Source organism: Nicotiana tomentosiformis, chromosome 5, assembly GCF_000390325.3.
Source record: "Nicotiana tomentosiformis chromosome 5, ASM39032v3, whole genome shotgun sequence".
Lineage (NCBI taxonomy): Eukaryota > Viridiplantae > Streptophyta > Magnoliopsida > Solanales > Solanaceae > Nicotiana > Nicotiana tomentosiformis.
In genome coordinates, this window is record NC_090816.1 from 54,536,417 (window position 1) to 54,558,930 (window position 22,514).

The 22,514-nt window shown below is 38.1% G+C and overlaps 2 protein-coding genes across 2 annotated transcripts; both read right to left on the minus strand.

Annotated features, from left to right (window-relative positions):
• Positions 1 to 564: 564 nt before the first annotated feature.
• LOC138892377 (uncharacterized) lies at positions 565 to 5,208 on the minus strand. The gene is made up of 3 exons (XM_070176086.1): positions 5,033 to 5,208; positions 4,423 to 4,874; positions 565 to 800 (listed from the first exon to the last, which is right to left on the minus strand). The coding sequence occupies exons 1-3, from the start codon at positions 5,206 to 5,208 to the stop codon at positions 565 to 567; spliced, it is 864 nt and encodes a 287-aa protein (XP_070032187.1).
• Positions 5,209 to 7,331: 2,123 nt separating this feature from the next.
• LOC138892378 (uncharacterized) lies at positions 7,332 to 8,580 on the minus strand. The gene is made up of 3 exons (XM_070176087.1): positions 8,405 to 8,580; positions 7,981 to 8,337; positions 7,332 to 7,776 (listed from the first exon to the last, which is right to left on the minus strand). Exons 1-3 carry the CDS (start codon positions 8,578 to 8,580, stop codon positions 7,332 to 7,334), a joined length of 978 nt encoding a protein of 325 aa, XP_070032188.1.
• Positions 8,581 to 22,514: the final 13,934 nt, after the last annotated feature.

Sequence of the window (22,514 nt, forward strand, 5' to 3'; positions counted from 1 at the left end):
TGTCTCTGAAATGATTCTTATCTTGATCACTCAAAAACTCCCGAAGGTGCCCGTCATTGAATAGCCGGGCTACTTCTTCTCTCAACTGTCTACAATCTTCCACTCTGTGGCCATGGGTGCCATGATATTTGCACATTTCATTGGGATTTCTCTGGGCTGGATCAATATGCAAAGGTCGAGGCCATTTAATATCTTTGATGCGTCCGATAGCCAATACGATGGCGGCTGTGTCAACATTGAAGTTATATTCTGACAATCGTGGTGCTTCTTTAGGTCCGGTATGCCTGTCGAAGACATTCTTGCTCATGAGCCCTCGTGAGCTCTGACCTCGGTCATTTCTCCTTTCACTTCATATAGGGTTTCGCCCAGATCCGTTGTTCCTACGATCTCCATTATATGGCTGGTATCGATCCCTGTTCAACCTTGGTTCTCGATCAATGTTCCTTTTGATTCTGTCAATGGGCATGATAGGATAAACAGACCCAGAAGGAGTCCCAGCTGGTCATCTTCGACTCTAATTTTTGATTGATACTGATTATGTACATCGACCCAGGTAATAGCCGGTTATTCAATCAAGTTCTGCTTCAGCTGCTGTGTAGCAACTGAGCTTCGTACATTGAGTCCTTGAGTGAAAGCTTGAACGGCCCAATTATCGGTGACCGGTAGTAGATCCATTCGTTCTATTTGGAACCGAGACACAAACTCTCTAAGCATCTCGTTATCTTTCTGTCTTACCTTGAAAAGGTCCGACTTTCTAGTCTCGGCCTTTATTGCTTCGACGTGTGCCTTTACAAAAGAATCTGCAAGCATAGCAAAAGAATCAATAGCGTTAGGTGGTAAATTGTGGTACTATATCATAGCTCCCTTTGACAGGGTCTCCCCGAATTTCTTTAGCAACACGGATTCGATCTCGTCGTCCTCTAGATCATTCCCTTTAATTGCACATGTGTAAGATGTGACATGCTCATTTGGGTCGTTCGTTCCATTGTATTTAGGAATCTCGGGCATGCGGAACTTCTTGGGGATCGGTTTGGGAGCCGCGCTCGGGGGGAAGGGCTTTTGTACGAACCTTTTTTGAATCCAAACCCTTTAATATTTGTGGTGCCCCCGAGATTTGATCAACTCTAGAGTTATAAGTTTCCACCTTCTTATCATTTTCTTCGATCTTCTTTTCCCCCTACTCAACTTGTTTCGTTAGTTCTTCAAGAATCTTTATGATTGCGGGATCAGTCCCTGATTCATTCCCGTTCGATTTCCTTGACACCGATTCGACCCTGTGAACAACTTCCTGGGATGGCTCGGGCTCAATCCTGCTTGGCGCATGATTCTGGTTTTAGAGATGGGCTATCGCAGCTTGTTGAGCCTGCAACATCTTGAAGATCACTTGAAGGCTGATTCTGCCCTCTTCGCGGCCATGTATGCTCTAAGCGGCCGATCGGACATCACTACAGACGCTACTCTCGAGATCGATGACTAAATTTGCATTGACGGCTACATGCGAGCTGATGTCGATTGGGTCTATAGCCGAAACTCCATCGAGGCCAATTGGAGGTACGTCGTTCCCTGGTGCTATGTTGTCTTTTTCATCATGGTGGTCGAAGTCATTATCCACATGTACGGGTGTTGCCTGAGAGTTCGACATTTTGATCCTGGAATCAAAGATACTCACAAGAACAAGTGAAAAATAGTGTGTGTTATGAAAGTAAGTACCAGGCAATCATTATTATCCTTAGCCCCACGGTGGGCGCCAAACTATTTACCCTAAAACGGATAACAATTGAATTTATACGCGATTTTAAGGATACGTGATATAACTTGGCACAAATTAAGAGAATATTGTAGCAACCCATTTGGGAGGTGCTACTTATGAAACAAATCTAATTTACTACTTATAACATTAAGAAGACATTAATTACAAAAAACATTCAGAATAATTTAGTAGCGGTAATAGGCCCATGCGATGACGTCCAAAGTGCAATATTTTTTAATATTTTTTTTTGAAAATACTCTTCATAATTTTATTTTATTTTTAAAAATGAAATACAATGTCAAAATATCAACATAAGGTATATAACCCTTCTTGAATAATCAACATCACTGCAAATTTGTATTGTACATAAATTTCAAACTATCGGGTATAAAAAGGAAAACTAATTTTCTCCTTTGTACATATATATAAGACAAAGTGTAAATTCAACATATTACAAGAGTTGAGTTATTAACACATCTTAAAACAACAAAATAAGTTACCAAATTTAAGTTATAAGATTTTGGTCTTAATATCCAAGCCTCCAAATAACATACATAAGTGTGACATATATATCATGTACAAGTCCCAAAACTATATTAAATTATGGTGCATATGCAAATGTGATCTCCATAAGTGCTCCCAAAAAGACTATTTCATAAGGCCGACTTCAAATTTTATCCCGTACATTACCTACGATAGAAAACAATTATCGCTAAGCATAAAGCTTAGTGGCGTATAAGCTTTATGCTTGGAGCCATTAACTTCTCCAATTCCCATTTCCAGTAATAGGTAGCTCAAATAAAATATAATTTAAAACAAGTGAATAAATATATCAAAATTATCAAATATCAACCTTTGAAGTATTTCCAAATATCAATAACAATATTGAAGATTCAAGAGTTGAGAAAGCATATACTATCAATCCAATAGAGTTTGTTAAATATCTATTTTTCTCCCAATATATACGTCATGCCATCAGATTAAGCAAAATCAGATATCAAGATAGACCTAAGCCCCAAATCAAGTAGGGTCAAAACCCAATAGTCAAGAGAATCAAGAACCATATTAAAAATGGCTTCCTAGTTCGTACTAAACACGGACAAGTTCCCTTATTTAAGACGAACTACAAATCCAAAGTCAAGATGAAAAAAGATCCAAATCAAGAGGCATACAAAGATGAGTGACAAAGTCACTGCCACAAGAAGGACAAAGTCCTAACAAGAATGCAAAATGATCAAGCAAATCCGTACGAGTGGGCGATCTAGCGAATATCTTTCAATACTTGATATAACATGAATACAATGATATAAATTGAAGACAAGAAAAATAAAATATCAGGATATTTCAAAATATTCTAGCAAGTATAGAGAGTACAAGGTTTATGCACAAACCTTGGTGTTTAACCACAAAATAGTTCAACCACAACTTGAGGACGTTCGAATCGTCTATACCATAGACAAACCAAATCTGTCCATTTCCTCAAATACTTCCCCTTAGCTTTTACAAGGATATATATATATCTTAAATACATAATAAAATATCTATATAAGTTTAGTGATTTAACATGTCAAACTAAACATAATATTAGTGAAAATTACCCAAAATGTTTGAAACAGAAATTCCGGATAGTATCACTGTCTAGTGTTGTGACTCAGATTGGAAGATGAAAAAGGACAAACTAGATTGTGTGGTATTATTTACAGTTGTAGATATGTGTTACAACTCCCATATCAATTTTGTACAAAGAGTTATGGAAAACTTACTAACAGTAGTACAAGGAGGGTTTGTAAAACAAAAAATCTGGGCAGTACCTGTCCTATATTGTATCGCCTATTTTCGGGTAAATAAAAGACAAACCAGGTTTTGGTTCCTTCATAAGAGTTATAGATCTATAAAATATCTTTCTAAAAAGTCTTATATCACTTTAAACGGAGCTCTATACAAAAAGATTTAAAGAAAGTACTAATAGCTGTCTAGTATAAAAACGGGTTTAGTAACTTACCACAAAAGAGAGGAGCAACTTGAGCTTCACCAAGAACGAATTTTGCTGGTTGGTTTAGTGAAAATTTATTGTAGTTTTCATGAATTTTTCAGGCGATAAGAAGGATAGAGGATAGGGGTTTTCTTTTTCTTGAAAGAATGAAAATGGGGAGTTTATAGAAGACTAAGTCAATCAAAGTTATCTTTAAGAATTTTGGATAAATATGAAATAAAAATGGCTGCCCAACTACTAAATATCCTTAGATAAATACAAAAGGGTGGCATTCCAAAAACTTAATTATAATGTATTTAACAACAATTCATCAAAATAATATTAAGTGTTACACATAGTAACACCATGGAACTTCTTTGTCAATATTAACACAACCTAGAGTAAAGAATTTTCATGTATTGTCAATTTCACATTTAGGAAGTGCGAAGTATAAATATCTCCTCATTATAAAGATGCTCAATCGAAAATGCAAATATTAGTAAAAATTTAGGGTGCTACAATTCTCTCCCCCTTAAATAATTTTCGTCCCGAAATTTACCTGGTACTAGTCCCTAAACAAATGTGGATATTGATCTCGCATATCCTCTTCTCGCTCCCAGGTAGCTTCTTTGCAAGAATGATTTTTTCCAAAAAACTTGCACTAAGGGGATGCTCTTGTTTCTAAACTCCTTTAACTCACGCGCTAAGATTTGGATTGGTTCTTCTCCATATGTCAAATTAGGATTGAGCTTAATAGATTCAATAGGAAGAATATGAGATGGATCTGAGCGGTATCTTCTAAGCATAGAAACATGGAAGATATTGTGGATCTTGTCTAACTCTGGTGGAAGGGCTAGTTTATAAGCAACCGGGCCAACTCTCTCAAGCACTTCATAAAGTCCAATAAATCGTGGACTAAGTTTACCTTTTTGGCCATATCTCATAATCTTCTTCCATGGATAAACCTTTAAAAATACCTTATCACCCGCTTTATACTCAATTTCATGCCTCTTAAGATCAGCATAAGACTTTTGTCTGTCTGAGGTAATTTTTAAGCGATCCTTGATGATTTTTACCTTATCTTCAGTTTGTTTAACAATCTCAGGACCCACCAATTTTCTTTCACCAACCTCGTTCCAACAAAGAGGCGTTCTGCATTTTTTCCCATACAAAGCTTCATAAGGAGGCATGCCTATACTTGATTGCTAGCTATTATTGTAAGCAAATTCTATCAGGGCTAAGTGTTTGTCCCAACTACCCTCAAACTCAATAATGCAGGCTCGAAGCATATCCTCCAAGATTTGTATTACCCTCTCAGACTGGCATGCAGCCTCACAATCTCATTAATGTATAATTCTGCCAAACATTCCATTGAGTAGTCCATTCTGATTGCCAAGAAATGATCACTCTTAGTTAGTCTATCTACAATGACCCAAATTGCATCATGATTCCTTTGAGTGCGTGGAAGTCCAGAAATAAAGTCCATCGTTATCCTTTCCCATTTCCACTCGGGTATTGAAAGGGTTGCAGTAGACCAACTGGGACTTGATGTTCATCTTTTATTTGTTGATATACCAAGCATTTAGAAATGAACTCTGCAATGTCTTTCTTCATACCACTCCACCAGTAGTGCTCCTTGATGGTCTGGTACATTTTAGTACCTCCAGGATGTATTGCATAAGGCGAACTATCTGCTTCAATCAAGATCTGCTTCCTCAATTCATCATCATTAGGAACATACAACCTATTTTTATAAAATAAGGTATCATCTTTCTTCAATGTAAAATCTGATTCTCTTCCATTTTGGACTTCTTCAACCCGTTTTACAAGCTTTTCATCTAACTTCTGCGCTTCTTGGACCTGCTCAAGTAAGACTGGCTTGACTTGCAATTAGCAATGATATAACCATTAAAATTAAATGAAAGAGAAACATTCATGGCTGTTAATTCAAGAAGCAAGGGCAAAGGACTTAGAGTTAAACTTGTAAGGGAATTGCGACTCAACGCATCTGCAACCATATTAGCTTTACCAAGATAATGATCAATTTTGCAATCATAATCTTTGATGAGTTCAAGCCATCTACGTTGTCTCAAGTTTAACTCTTTTTTGTGTACCCAAGTACTTCAAACTCTTGTGATCAGTAAATATATGACATTTCTCCCAGTACAAGTAATGCCTCAAAATTGTTAAGGCAAAAACAATGGCAGCAAGTTCAAGATCGTGAGTGGGATAATTCAACTCATGCGATTTCAACTTTTGAGAGGCATAAGCAATTACTTTCCCTTCTTGCATCAAAACACAACCTAAGCCATGGTGAGATGCATCATTGTATACCACATAATCTTTCCCTTCAGCTGGCAAAGAAAGTATTGGAGCTTGTGTCAATAAGGATTTAAGCTTTTCAAAGCTCTCTTGACACTTGTCATCGCACACAAATGTTTGGTCAAAGGAGAAGCTATAATAGAGAAGCCATTCACGAACCTCCTATAGCATACTGCTAAACCCAAGAAACTTCTAATATCAGTTAGAGTTTTAGGAGGTTTCCAATCAACAATAGCTTGAATCTTACTAGGATCAACCTGCACACCTTCAGCTGATACAATATGCCCCAAAAATGCCACTTCACTCAGTACATTTGGAAAGCTTCGCGTAGAGTTGCCTCTCTTTCAGAATTTGCATGACAATCCGAATATGCTTATCATGATCTTCTCTATTCTTGGAATAGACTAAAATGTAATCAATAAAGACCACCACAAATTGATCAAGGTAAGGCTTGAATACAAGGTTCATTAAATCCATAAATGCAGCATGAGTATTTGTCAAACCAAATGGCATTACCAAAAATTCATAATGGCCATACTTGGTCCTAAAAGCAGTTTTAGGAACATCTTGCTCCCTCACGCACAACTGATAATATCCAGACCTCAAGTCAATTTTTGAGAACAAGCTGGCACCCTTCAGTTGGTCAAACAAGTCATCGATTCTAGGAAGTGGGTATTTGTTTTTGATTGTTACCTTGTTCAGCTGTCGGTAATCAATGCAAAGCCTAAGAGGGCCATCTTTCTTTTTCATAAATAAAATAGGAGCTCCCCAAGACGAAATAGTGGGACGGATAAAACCTTTCTCAAGAAGTTTTTGCAATTGAGCCTTTAACTCTTTTAATTCAGCTGGAGCCATTCTATAAGGAGCGATAGAAATAGGAGTAGTTCCAGTGACAAGCTCTATAGGAAATTCAATCTCCCTTTCTAGAGGCAACCCAGGAAGATCATCAGGAAATACAACAGGAAAGTCGCACACTATTGGTATGTCCTTAAGACTTGGACTCCCCAATCGTGTATCGACTATATGAGCAAGATAGGCATCATAACCTTGACAAATCATCTTCCTTGCCAAGACCGTAGAAATAATATTAGTTGTCAATGATCTTTCTCCTTGAACTACTATGTGTGAGTATGCAGGAGTTCTAAAAGTCACTTGTTTCAACCTATAATCAACCAATGCATGGTGCCTATGGAGCCAATCCATACCAATAATAACATCATAGTCTTTGAAGGGCATTTCAAGCAAGTCTGCAGGGAAGACTAGATTTTGAATCATGAATGGACAATCTCAGTAAATCCTATTAACAACAGCCTGATGACCTAATGGACTCGTGACCAGCACATCAAAGTCAAGTCTCACAGATTTAAAAGTATGAGGAAATGCAAGTGATGAGCAAACATAAGAGTGCGAAGATCCAGGATCAAATAATGTAACAACAGATATGCCAAATAAGTGAAATTTACCAACAACTACGTCCGGGCCATCTTGGTCATTCTTCTGTCTCATAGCATAGACTCGTGCAGTAGATCTCGACCCACTAGCCTGATTAGCACCACCTGAACCCGCCGGTTGCATATTTCTAGGTCTTGCACCGCTATTAGCTTGAGAATGAGTAGTGATAGGCTTTTGAACTGAGCCCTCTGTATGTGTATAAGAAAGAGGATTAGGATTAGGACAATCCTTCACTTTATGATCCATACTTCCACAATTAAAACAAGTACCAGAAGCTTTTCTGCAGGCACCATAGTGATTCTTTCCGCAATGTGCACAAGTAGGTGTATAGGTTTTGCCTTGGCCATAATTTGGAGTACTAGTAGTAGAGAAATTTGGCTTATTCTACTTATGATATGATGACTTCTGTACACTTTCTGTCTTGCAATAGTCAAACTTTCCCTTCTTGGATATACCGCCATAATCTTAATTACCCTTCCTAAACCTGTTTTCTCTCCTACTAGCTTCTTCCTTGTCAATTCCTTCCCAAGTAAGAGCAACTGAAATTAGCTTGGAAAAATCCTCAAGTTGCAAGATTGCCATAGATTTTCGAATGTAACCATTCAAACCTTCTTCAAATCTTCTGCACTTGTCTCTTTCACCATCAATAATACCTCCAGCATAGCGAGAAAGCCTGAGAAAATTTTGTTGATACTCTGCAATAGACATACTCCCTTGTCTTAAATTCAGAAACTCTTTTTTCTTTGCATCACAGTAGACATGGGGGACATATTTCGCACGAAATGCTTTCACAAAGTCATCCCAAGTCAGCACCGAAGATTTTGCTTTTGCATTTGGCACACTTATTCACCAATCATAGGCATCATTTTGTAAAAGAGAGATAGCATACTTCAATTTGCCAGCATCACTCTAGTTGTTCAAAGACCCTCTCCATGCGCTCGAGCCATTGTTCAGCTACCGTGGGATCAGTAGTGCCTTCAAATTCAACTCCACATACTTTCCTCATCTTCTCAAAATTCATTTCACTAGGTTCTGACATTGTCCCCAGCCATGGAGGAGTCATAATAGGAGTATTATGACCCATTGCTCTTGGATTATTGTCCACTTTATTTTCACTAACACGATGATGATTTAGGTGTTAGGCAAGGGTGCCTCATCTCCTTCTTGAAAGTGAGGTGGAGCATTATAATGGGCCTGACTTTCATCAACGGATTCAATAGATCTATTCGAAGAAGAGGCCATATTAAAATTCCTATAAAAGATAAGATCACACTATATTAGGGACATGTACATGATGCATATGCACAAGTAATACATCAAATTACATTAAACAAGTATGCAAAAATTTATAATATCCAAGTCATTTTCAAGAAAGAAAATAACAAAAATATTAGGTACGATTATAACAAAAATCCTAGAATCACAAAACCTAGGCGCTGGTACCAAAACTTGTAGCAACCCCTTTGGAAGGGTGCTACTTACGAAATAAATCTAATTTACTACTTACAACATTAAGAAGACATTATTTTAAAAAAATATTTAGAATAATTTAGTAGCGGAAATAGGCCCATGCGATGAGGTCCAAAGTGCAATATTTTCTTATTGTTTTTTTGAAAATACTCTTCATAATTTTATTTTATTTTTAAAAATGAAATACAATGTCAAAATATCAACATAAGGTGATATAACCCTTCTTGAATAATCAACATCACTGCAAGTTTGTATTGTACATAAATTTCAAACTATCGAGTATAAAAAGGAAAACTAATTTTCTCCTTTGTACATATGTATAAGACAAAGTGTAAATTCAACATATTACAAGAGTTGAGTTATTAACACACCTTAAAATAGCAAAATAAGTTACCAAATTCAAGTTATAAGATTTTGGTCTTAATATCCAAGCCTCCAAATAACATACATAAGTGTGACATATATATCATGTACAAGTCCCAAAACTATATAAAAGTATGGTGCATATGCAAATGTGATCTCCATAAGTGCTCCCAAAAAGACTATTTCATAAGGCCGCCTTCAAATTTTATCCCGTACATTACCTACGATAGAAAATAATTATCGCTAAGCATAAAGCTTAGTGGCGTATAAGCTTTATGCTTGGAGCCATTAACTTCTCCAATTCCCATTTCCAGTCATAGGTAGCTCAAATAAAATATAATTTAAAACAAGTGAATAAATATATCAAAATTATCAAATATCAACCTTTGAAGTATTTCCAAATATCAATAACAATGTTAAAGATTCAAGAGTTGAGAAAGCATATACTATCAATCCAAGAGAGTTAGTCAAATATCTATTTTTCTCCCAATATGTACGTCATGCCATCAGACTAAGCAAAATCAGATATCAAGATGGTTCTAAGCCCCAAATCAAGTAGGGTTAAAACCCAATAGTCAAGAGAATCAAGAACCATATTAAAAATGGCTTCCTAGTTTGTACTTAACACGGACAAGTTCCCTAATTTAAGAACGAACTACAAATCCAAAGTCAAGATGGCAAAAGATCCAAATCAAGAGGCATTCCAAGATGATTGACAAAGTCACTGCCACAAGAAGGACAAAGTCCCAACAAGAATGCAAAATGATCAAGCAAATCCGCACGAGTGGGTGATCTAGCAAATATCTTACAATACTTGATATAACACGAATACAACGATATAAATTGAAGACAAGAAAAATAAAATATCAGGATATTTCAAAATATTCCAACAAGTAAAGAGTACAAGGTTTATACACAAACCTTGGTGTTTTACCATAAAATAGTTCAACCACAACTTGAGAACGTTCGAATCGTCTATGCCATAGACAAACCAAATCCGTCCACTTCCTCAAACACTTCCCCTTAGCTTTTAGAAGGATATATATAACTTAAATACATAATAAAATATCTATATAAGTTCAGTAACTTAACATGTCAAACTAAACATGATATTGGTAAAAATTACCCAAAATGTTTGAAACAGAAATTCTGGACAATATCACTGTCTCGTGTTGTGACTCAGATTGGAAGATGAAAAAGGACAAACTAGACTGTGTGGTCTTCTTTACAGTTGTAGATATGTATCTTGGAGTTTAAGAACATCTTGAATCACCCCCGTATCAATTTGTTACAAAACGTTATGCTAAACTTACTAACAGTAGTACAGGGAGGGTTTATAAAACAGAAAATCTGGGCAGCACTTGTCTTGTAATTCATTACCTATTTTCGGGTAAATAAAAGACAAACCAAGTTTTTGTTCCTTCACAAGAGTTATAGATCTATGAAATAGCTTTCCAGAAAGTCTTAGATCACTTTAAACGGAGCTCTATACAAAAAGATATAAAGAAAGAACTAATAGCTGTCTAGTATAAAAACGGGTTTAGTAACTTACCACAAAAGAGAGGAGCAACTTGAGCTTCACCAAGAACGAATTTTGCTGGTTAGTTTAGTGAAAATTTATGGTAGTTTTCATGAATCTTTCAGGTGATAAGAAGGAGAGAGAGTAGGGGTTTTATTTTTCTTGAAAGAATGAAAATGGGGAGTTTATAGAAGACTAAGTCAATCAAAGTTATCTTTAAGAATTTTGGATAAATATGAAATAAAAATGGCTGCCCAACTACTAAATATCCTTAGATAAATACAAAAGGGTGGCAGCCCAAAAACTTAATTATAATATATTTAATAATAATTCATCAAAATAATATTAAGTGTTATACATAGCAATACCATGGAACTTCTTTGTCAATATTAACACAACCTAGAGTAAGGAATTTTCATGTATTGTAAATTTCATGTTTAGGAAGTGCGAAGTAAAATTATCTCCTCATTATAAAGATGCTCAATCGAAAATGCAAATATTAGTAAAAATTTTGGGTGTTACAAATATATTAATATTGAATTTGACGATATAAGAAATAAATGCAAACCAAACGAGACGAATAGCCTTGGCCCTTGTGTTAGACCACCTTTGAACCAAGAGAAGTTTCAACTTGATATAAGAACAGAGTATTGCTTTCAACTTAAACAATAATGAAAGCTAGAAAATGACAATGTATTGCTTTATGTTGCGTAAAATTCCTCTATTTACAAATGATCATACCCCCTTTATATAGTAGGGGAGTCCTACTCTTCATACAGTTCTAAATGAAGTAAGAAATTTCCTGATTGGCTAATTAATTGGCCTATCCTTGATACATGCCGAGATCTCCGTCGTGATCTACGCTTGATCGTGGATATTTCACCTTTCTGTTATCCGACTCAGCAAGTTTCCCCCGATCTCGCCTGATCTCGACTTTGTTCAGTCCCGGGGTGTCGAGCTTGGCGATATAATTTCACACCCCGGTTCGATATGACTCGAGGTCGGACCTTAATCTATCATATTCCAGTTTTGATTAGTCAAGCAAAGGGATAGCCCGATTTTGGCCGTATACAGTTTCAGACAATACTTTCCAAATAAGTTTTACCGAACAAAGGTAAACACTTCAATTCTCAAGTCCAAATTTATCACCTAAAGAATTCACAACTTTAATTTCGAACTTTTGAGGAATCCAACTCCTATAATATTTTTGTCCTCGCTTCAATTACAAGATATCTAATAAGTGAATTAACAATATCACTACCCAATTCAATGCCGTGTTTTCGATTTTTATTTCACTCAACAAACCAAATAAATTTTGGATCTAGTATCACAATCACACAAGGTTACTTCTTCCAACATCATTGTGGCCTAGGAAGATATAGTTGCTCATAATCAGATGAGAAACTGTCACGACCCAAAATCTCAATCATGGGGTCATGATGATGCCTAACATCAGCTTGCTAGGCAAGCCAACATTAACACAACAATTAAATAGTTAAACCATTAAAGAGACATTTATAATAATTGTCACGACCCAAATCCCATAATAGGTCGTGATGACGCCTAACAATGCTATTAGGCAAGCTAACGAGCGTACCTCCAACTTAATTATCCTTTTTAGCCTTTAAAATCATGAATTTCATTAAATAAATAGAATTTAAATCCAGAACCCATAGAAACATACATATTTCTTTACCAAAATTTTGAGTACGAATAATACATAAAACATAGTGATAATAACAATAAGTACAACTATGAACACCCACTAGAAACTCCCAAAACCCAGTATCACAAGTAAATGAGCATCTACTAGGGAGTACAATACAATATCTGCCTGGAATATAAAATGGACAGAATAAAATAAATGAATATTATGGGTACTCTATGTGCTACAGATCGTAACATGGAATGCAACTCACGATAAAGTCCTATAGCAGTTGCGCCAAGATGATCAGCAGATGAACCTATCTCGGTACCTGTACAATTAGTGCAAAAGTATAGTATGAGTACGTAAATCAATGCGTACCCAGTAAATATCTAGCCTAACCCTGAAAAAGTAGTGACGAGGGGCCGACATCGACACTTACTAGTGGTCCAATAAATTAAGTACGATAAAAGTAGACAAGTATGAAGCATGGAAAGTAAAACAATAAAAACATATATAAGTATACAATATGATCCTCAACTGAAGAGTAAACACAAAGAACTCAAGTAGCGGATACTTCTTCAAATAGAATACATAATGGTCAACACCAACTAAACGGTCACATCTCAAGTCAGGAAGACTCATAAGTACGCTGACTCCTTATAAAATATTTCGCACGATTTTGCCGAGGCGAATGGCTCAATCCCATAACAGTAATGGCATGATTTCCTGTCATGGCGTATGGCCCGATCCCATAATAATCATGTACACTACCGAGGGTCGACCCACTTGAACCATAGATGCATCTCATAATACTGCCAAGGTCGTACAACCCGATCCATAATATTACTGTTAAGGCATTCAGCCCGATCCCATAGGAATAGTGAAACATGACGGGTCACTGGCCCCACTCACGAACATATGTATGAATTATAAAGTTTAAGAGACGTTTCGGACAATTTCGTACAACGCGGGAGAAATCAATAAAAGAAAGTATAATTTCTGTTGCTAATCAAGTAGCTTGCCAAATATCTAAAATAGCAAGTTCGATACTTTACGCAAATGTAGTCTCAGGCAAAAATGCAAATTAAAGTAAATAAACAGGCAAGAATAACCCAAATATTACAACTAAAGCATGGAGTAAGTCCAAGTCTACTCGGACCTAATCAGGAATTCTGGTATACGCACGGACACTTGTCACCTCATACGTGTATAGCTCCCACAACATATAGCACATAACAAATATAACACCTACGGGATAAATTCCCCCTCACAAGGTTAGACAAGAGACTTACCTCGCTTTGAAATCCAATAACTGGCTCCAACTCCTCTCTAGCACCTCAAATCGATGTCAAATGATCCGAAACTAATCAAACAACGTACAAACCAATCAAAATATACCCAAAGACTCGTAATTTAACAATTAAAAATAATTCCCAACTCCATACGAAAAGCCAACAAAGTCAACCCCGGGCTCCCGCGCTTGGATTCCGAAAATTCTTGAAGATAAATATTACCCATAGTGCCACAAACTCAAATATATAATTTATTTCAAATTTCACATCCAATTTCGCGGAAAAAATCCAAAAATACCATTTCTAGGTTTACTTCCAAAATCTCACAATTTATGCCAATTTTCATGTTAAAATTCATATATAATCCATGTAATTAACTCATAATGAGTAGGAATCACTTATCTTATGATAGATGATGAAAATGACTCTTCAAAATTGACCCAAATCGCCTCAACAAGAGAGAAATTGAAATAAATGAGCTCACCCCCACGCTCACTGTTATAAGCCTCTGCCAAGCCATTCATCGTGTTCGTGAGAAAACAAACGCATTCGCGAAGGCCTACCCTCCCCATAGCTTTGCATTCACGAGCAAACCATATCGTTCGCGATGACTAAATTCCTCCAGCATCAATCCCCTCCTTCACGTTCGTGGTCGATCTCCTGCGTTCGCGAAGGGAAAATTTGCCAGCCCGTTATCCTTCGAATTCGCGATTCCCATGTTGTGTTCGCGTAGGGTAAAAGTCCCCTGGCCCCAGATCCTTCTCCGCGTTCGCGACGCCTTTGTCGCGTTCATATAGCACAAATTTCTAGTAGCCAAAATCCTCCATCGCGAACTTGTGCTTCCCACTACATTCGCGAAGAACAACACCATAAATCAGCACCAGCAAACACCCAAACATGGTTAGAAACCATCCATAAACATATTTGAGGCCCCCCGGACCCCATCCAATCATACAAGCTAGTCCCAATACCTTACCCAAGCTTATCCAAAGGCTCAAAACGCCACGAATAACATCAAAATCACGAATCGTTGATCAAAATCCTTCTTTTAACTTTCAAATCTGCAAACTTTGCCGAACGCATCCGAATCCCACTTAAACATATCGGATCACGACCAAACTTCACGCACAAGTTATACTCAATAAAATGAACCTATCCAAGTTCCCGTAATACCGTGTGAAGTCCGATAACACCAAAGTACACTCTAAATCAAACTTAGCAAATTTCAAAACCTTCAAAATGCATGCTTTCGATAATAAGCATTGAAACGCTCTCGGACCATCCGATACTCAACCCGAACATACCCCCAAGTTCAAAATCACCTTACAAACTATAGGAACTTTCAAATCCCAATTACGAGGTCGTTTACTCAAAAGTTAAACCTTGGTCAACTCTTCCAACTTAAAGCTACCGAATTAAGAATTATCCTTCCAATTCAACTTCGAACTTCTCGAAAATCAAATCCAACTACACGTACACGTCATAATACATATAGTGAAGCTATTCAAGGTCTCAAACCATTGAACAACATGATAGAGCTTAAAATGACCGGTCGGGTTGTTATAATAATAAAAAGGTAAAATAACATAAACGTATATTAGGTACAACCATCGCTGTCTAAAACTATTCCTAAAATCTGGTGTCACAAGTACATGAGCCACTAACAATGCTAAATAAAAGTCTGAAATGGAAATACAATATTGTCTAGTACAATAAACAGTAGTAAGAGATAGGAAGGGGACTCTAGGGTCTGTAATCGCCAAACATCACTACCTCAAGTCTCCTAGAAGAAAAGGGTCCGAGCAATCACCTTTAAACGTTGTTAGAACCAACATCGAGATCTTCACAAGAAGTGCAGAAATATAGTATGAGTACAACCTACCCCATGTACTCAGTAAGTATTGGGCCTAACTTCAACGAAGTAGTGACGATGTTATGACAAGACACTCACCGTAAACCTGACAAGTAATAAGTAGAGAAACAAAAATAGTATAGGGAAATGGATAACTACATAACCAATGGAATAAAAGAAGTAGCTAACAGAGGGCCCTAGAATAACATCACTTCACAACCTCCTAACACAATACGGTAATGGAGCATAACAACCAAAAGCAACTGCATAACATCCTCTCTGTTGCAGCGCGCAACCCGATCCCAAATATTAATAATACTATTGCGCGTGCAACCCAATCCAATATATAATAACTAGTATTAGTACTAGCGCAATGCGCAGACATAAATCATGTAAAATTTTGATTTGGGTTATTTGGATTATGTGCAAATAACCTTAAAATTTAAACTTCTATATAAAAATTGTAAATAATTATTAGATATTAATTAAGAAGCAAGACATGAAACCATTGTTTAAATCTCACAGTGGATAACCTGTTTTCTTTTTCTATATCCATTATTGTAACGACCCGACCGGTTATTTTTAGTTCTAGCATGTCGTTCGGTGGTTTAAGACCTTTAGTAGCTTCACTTCATGTATTATGGCTTGCACGTGTAGTCAGATTTGAATTTTGAGAAGTTCGGAGTTGACTTTAAAGGAAATTCTCAATTCGGAAGCCTTAAGTTAGAAGAATTGACTAAGGTTTGACTTTTGAGTAAACAACCTCAGAATCAGGATTTTAAGGTTCTTATAGGTTCGTAAGATGATATCGAACTTGGGCATATATTCGGGTTGAGTATCGTATGGTCCAGGAACGTTTTGGCGCTTAATATCGAAAGTTTGCATCTTCTATGTTAAATTTTCTAAGTTTTACTTAGAATGGACCTTGGCGTTATTGAACTCTAGGTGGTATTAATATACGTTGGATAGGTTAATTTTATGGATTGGAACTTGTGCGCCAAGTTTGGTCATGATCCGGCATGTCTAAGCATGATTCGAACACGTTTGACAAAGTTTGAAGATTTAAAAGTTAAAAGAAGGATTTTGATCATCGATTCATGGTTTTGATGTTGTTTGCGGTGTTTTGAGCCTTCAAATAAGTTTGTATAAGGTATGGGGACTTGTTGGTATAATTAGACGGGGTCCCGAGGGCCTCGGGTGTGATTCGGGGTGGTGTCGGGTCAAGTTTGGGTGTTTTGCTGTTGTTGGTGTGCTGGTGTGCTTTGCGATCGTGAAGGTAATCCCGCGATCGCGAAGAAGGCCAGTGAGGGGGACTTGAGGTTGCTCTTCATGAATGTGAGGAGGCGAACACAAACGCATGGAAGACTGGCTCCTCTTTGCAAACGCGGAGCCAACCTTGCGAACGTGAAGAAGGATGAGACGGTGGGGGCTAGAAGGCTAATGGCCATCACGAACGTGGCTGGGGTACCTCAAAGGTGAAGGGCTGAGGTTGCTGGTCATCGCAAATACGACTAGGCAGTCGCGAACGCGAACGCAAAGAGTATATTGGGTAGCTGAAAGTTTTTGCTTCCGCGATTGCGAAGAGAAAAGGCCTAGGCAAATTACTTTTTATTTCAAGATTTAGCCTATTTCTCTCACACTTTCAATTGGTTGTGCGATTTTCGAAGCTCTTTGAGGGGAGATTTACATCACCTATTACTGGCGTAAGTGGTAGGGTGCTCACCTATGTGTCACAACTATGAATGATTCAGGAGGAGAATTATTCGGCTCATGATTGGGAGATTCGATATTTAATTCCAGCAGAGGAGAGGCAAGTGGACTATAGATGTTCAGGTTTTGATTGACAGAGTAGCTAGACTTGATATTTCCAAACGTGGTGGAATTTTATTTTGTGTTGTCGCATCGTCATCCTTATTTGAGTGCATTAAGGCTTGTCGATACGATGGTCTTCATTTGATTGCCCTTGGAGGAATGGTGTTGTGAAGTGGTACCTAAGAAGCGGTAATCTGAGATGACGGTGTATTGCGACCTTCAAGTCGGATCGATGTTTCCAGTATGGATGGCTCGAGGGAGATGATCATTAAGGAGGCTTAAAGTTGATGGCGTTTTATTTGTTCGGGTGCTATAGAGATGGATCATGATTTGAGGCAGAATTTTTGGCAGCAAAGGATGAGAAGGGATGTGGTGGAATGTGTCTCATGGTGATTGAATTGTTAGCAGGTCGAGTATGAGCAGTAGAGATCGAGTGGTTTTCTTTGAAGATGGCTAGATTGGAGCGGGAGTGGGGAGCGTATCATATGGATTTAGCGGTAGGATTGCCACATGTTCTGAGAAAGCTTAGAGAGATTTGGGTCATGGTGGACAAATGACTAAGTCGGTGTATTCCATTTTAGGTGTCAACTTCTATGCTTAGGAAGTTCAAATGTGATTTAAAGATTTGTTTGGAATGTAGAGGAACATAAATGATTGATTATCATTTTGAGGTGTAATATGACTTCGAGTTTTGAATGCAATGTTGGTCCTTCAGTTAATGTTAATGGAAATAAATGGACTCTTACAGCTGGTAGACGAGTGCGGGCTCAGGAGGAGTAACTGATTTCATAGTGGGTATAACTATGGCAAAGTCGTTAGGGAATGTCGATATGGGGTTACATAGGTGGGCTAACTCCTGTGAGCAGGTTAGGGTTACATGATTTCAGAAAAAGTTCCTATGAATAGTTCTACTTTCTATCCAACGAGAAGCATGTACTACGATGTGGGCTTTGATCGCTTGAAGAAGATGGTGCGATTGTCAGGAGGTCGAGTGTGAGTTTGTGGCTGATAATTCGGGATGTGTATGATTAGTGCAACAAGAGCTTGTGAGAAATTTGGCTAGGTAACAGTGTGGGATCATGGTAGCTAGAAGGAGAAGTCATTGCGGGTGATTCTTGATTGATGTGATTATGGCTTAAAGCCAAATGGGGGAGCCTACCGTTGATGATTGGGTCACGTGGTTACGTGGCTTTGTAGTTTTTGGTTATCGATACATTATTGGATTTTTTATGACTGTGTAAGAGAACACCAAGAGTAATTCGAGCAAGGAATTTGATGGATATGTGCTACATTTCACCTTATTGACGTGTGAAGGTTGTGGAATGACTCAGATGAGATATTTCTTTGTGAATGTGATGTACAAGGAAAGGGATTCATGCGGTTGCTTCTTTAAGGTATTTGTGTGCTAACAGAGTGCTAGTTGTTTGGATATATTCATGACTAGCTTAGAGTGGGCGACCCTCAATAATGGTTCTAGTGGATTCAAGATTTAAGGGTGATGCTTAAGGATTTTTGGGTTCTTTATATATCTGAGGATTGGGTTTTGCAGTAGAGTGTGAAGGGTGCTAGGAGTATTATATGTTATCATCGGCTCTGCATTACAGTGTTAGAAACATGGAAGAAATAGTTTCGGGTTCGCAAGAGGTCTCATCGGAACTGGTGTAGCAGTTGGAAGTACTATTGAGCGCATGAAAGGGCATAAATTAGCTTATAGATATTGAGACGACGTGGCCTTGCAGTTTGGGGTCACTCGGGATGGGTGTCGATTGAGATCCATTGTGTGCTGGAAAGGATAGGTATTAATGTTTAAGGTAAGCCAAGAGAAAACTGAGGAGTTGAGTTAGCTTAGTAGCAGTTTGGATTGGCATGGTAAAGGAAGTGATCGGTTTCTTCGATGCGATAAGTCTATATAGGTGTTTTGTGGCTATACTATAGGCTTGGAAGTCCCTATAATTTGGTTGATTCAGAGAATTGAATTATGATGGTTTGGTTATGTATAAATTGGTCTCGAAAGAGTTATGGCAGTTTAGGCCACAACTTGAGGTTTGTGTCTTCTGCGGTTATGGGAATTTGGTTGCGTGTTGCAATTTTTCTTCTGAAAAAAGTTAAGTAAAGGGTTATAGCTAATGGAGTGGTTATTCCATTGATGGTTCAGTATATATGATGGAATTCTTGCACTCTCGCGTAATAATATGATAGGTGCAGTGAGCAGTGTGGAATTAGAATTAAAGGATCAAGGTTACAGTTCAGTTTGACCGGGATTCCATGTGCTCGGAGGAACGGGGAAAGATTTCAGATGTTCAAAGTATGCTGGTGCTATTTTAGTGTCACTTGAGAATGGTGTTGGGTGGAAGAGGCATTGTGTATTGAATTGAGAATTCTTGATTTGCATTACAGAAATAGTATGGTTGGTAGCTATGGATGTGCAGATTTTTCTACCTGGTGTGGAAGGTTGTGGGAGTATCTCCCATGGGATGATTGTATAAGTGTGACGTGTTAGTCATTTAAGTGGTAGAGATTGAAATCAGGTATGAAGATTTTGGTACTGTTGCTGATTGGAGAGTTTATGTTTGAGAGACACTCTATTCCTTTGGTTGCAGACTGTGGAAGTTTTTCCCGGATTTGACGGTTGATCATATATGTCATGGATAGGGTCATTGTGGATCTTTGGAAGGTTATTGGCCTATTTTGGAATGATCAGAATTGGCTTAAGGTCCATTGATAGGCCTAATGTGTCTACACCAGATCAAATATGTTTATATGACGCAACATTTATCTATGGATGAATCTTCGAGCGTGGTGGATGTTATTCATGTTGTCGTCTATTTCATGTGTTTTTCTTTTATACCATGTGGGTTGTGAGACAGCTTGGTTATTCACACGTATGTTGTGATACTGTGTAGCTTATGATGTTATATGAGCGAGATGGCTCTCGAGATACTTGTTGTTTATTGTACCTTAGACGTGCTTGGGCCTTTATAGCGCATGGTGCTATCTGTCTCCCCAGAGTTATGTTTATGTACTTGGCGTGCTTGTAGCTGATATGTGTGTGTCGAGTGGGTATGCGCATTTTTTCTCAATGGGTACTCCCTTATTGATTGTTATGTATAAATCGGGTGGCACGTCGCCACAGGTATTATGTGTGGATCGGGTTGAATGCCGCAACACTAAGATGTTGAGTACGGTTCCTTATACTTATTTTGTGTGTTTTGTTTCTCATCTCTAAGATTGGTTCATAGCATCCGTTTGGTTGTTTTATTCTTTACGTGGGCTGGATAGTTCTGTACTCGGGATCGCTTTTCCTTATTGGTCATATTCGAGTTATGGCTTATTGGCGCATTGATAATGTCGTATGAGATTTTAGATGGTTTTGATGTGGCTGTTCAACCGAGCAGCTTGTACTGGGTGAGATAAGATTGTTGGACCTGGAATCAGTGTAATCAAATGAGTATAATATATGTTTAGAGAAGGAATGTCACTAATCAGTTCAGAAAGCGGCAATGGTTTTGTCAAGAGGAAGAACCCCATGATGTATTGATTTGACGGGTGGTTATGAGAGTCTGTACCTCTCTTTCATCACTGCGGTATTGTGAGGTTGGGAACATGATTTTTATATGTCATGAGGTATATTACCAGCATCGGGTTCGAAAATTGCAGCTATTGTGGTTTGAAGATCTTACTAGGGACATATGAGCTATGTGGTGCATCGTGTTACTACGACTTGGGTGTATATGTATGGTACATCTTGTGGGGATCGATATAGAGTACGTATGCTAGAATCAGATCTTATAGAAGATTTCGGATGTTGGAATTTGGTTCTAAGGTGTGTGCGCTAAGGTGCCAGGAAGGATCCTCCGTCTGGGTTGATCTAACATGATCATATGGATTATGATGGCACGGGTAGGTGCACGAGGAGTTATACAATGGTTTTGGTAACCTTGAAACGATTTCTTGGCACATTTGAGAACGAACATATGTTTAAGTGGGGGAGAATGTAACGACCCGACCGGTCGTTTCGGGTTCTAGCATGTCGTTCGCCTGCTTAAGACATTGATTAGATTCACTTCATATAATACTAATTGCACGTATAGTCAGATTTAAATTTCGGAGTTGGCTTGGAAGGAAATTCTCAATTCGGAAGCCTTAAGTTAGAAGAATTGATCAAAGTTTGACTTTTGAGTAAATGACCTCAGAATCGGGATTTGAACATTCCTATATGTTTTATAAGGTGATATCGGACTTAGGCGTACGTTCGGATTAAGTATCGGATGGTCCGGGAGAGTTTCGGCACTTAATATCGGAAGTTTGCATTTTGAAGGTTTTAAAATTTTCTAAGTTTGACTTAAATGGACTTTGGCGTTATCAGACTCCGGGTGGTATTCTGGGACCTTGGATAGGTTCATTTTATGGATTGGAACTTGTGTGTGAAGTTTGGTCATGATCTGGCATATGTCTAAGTGTGATTCAGATGCGTTCGACGAAGTTTGATGATTTGAAAGATAAAAAAAAGGAATTTGATCGTCGATTCATGGTTTTGATGTTGTCCATGATGTTTCGAGTCTTTGGATAAGTTTGGATAAGATATGGGGACTTTTTGGTGTGATTGGACGGGGTCCGGAGGACCTCGGGTGTGATTCAAACCAAGTTTGGGTGTTTTGCTGCTGCTGGTGTGTTGGTGTGCTTCGCGGTCGCGAAGGTGGTCCCACGATCACGAAGAAGGCTTATGAGGGGGATCTAAGGTTGCTCTTCGCAAACATGAGGAGTCCAACGCAAATGCGATGGAGGACCTTGCTCCTCTCCGCGAACACGAAGAAGGATTAGGCGCTGGAGGCTGGAAGGCTAATAGCCTTCGCGAACGCGGCTGGGGTACCACGAACGTGAAGGGCTGGGGTTGTTGGTCATTACGAATGTGACCAGGTATCCGCGAACGTGAAGAGTACATTGGGAAGCTAGAATTTTTGGCCTTCATTATCGCGAGGCTTCTTCCGTGATCGCGAAGAGGAAAGGCCTGGGTAGATTACTTTTTATTTCGGGACTTAGCCCATTTCTCTCGCACTTTCAC

What these genes read in the sequence shown, in the direction of transcription:
- LOC138892377 (XM_070176086.1), bottom strand. Translation starts at nt 5,208, where the DNA reads ATGGACTTTATTTCTGGACTTCCACGCACTCAAAGGAATCATGATGCA. An exon ending in CTGCATGCCAGTCTGAGAGG is followed by an intron (nt 4,875 to 5,032) that starts GTAATACAAATC and finishes GAAAAAATGCAG; the next exon opens with AACGCCTCTTTGTTGGAACG. An exon ending in ACCAATCCAAATCTTAGCGC is followed by an intron (nt 801 to 4,422) that starts GTGAGTTAAAGG and finishes CTATGCTTGCAG; the next exon opens with ATTCTTTTGTAAAGGCACAC.
- LOC138892378 (XM_070176087.1), bottom strand. Translation starts at nt 8,580, where the DNA reads ATGGGTCATAATACTCCTATTATGACTCCTCCATGGCTGGGGACAATG. An exon ending in AGGGTCTTTGAACAACTAGA is followed by an intron (nt 8,338 to 8,404) that starts GTGATGCTGGCA and finishes TTGGTGAATAAG; the next exon opens with TGTGCCAAATGCAAAAGCAA. An exon ending in GCTAGTAGGAGAGAAAACAG is followed by an intron (nt 7,777 to 7,980) that starts GTTTAGGAAGGG and finishes TGGTGCCTGCAG; the next exon opens with AAAAGCTTCTGGTACTTGTT.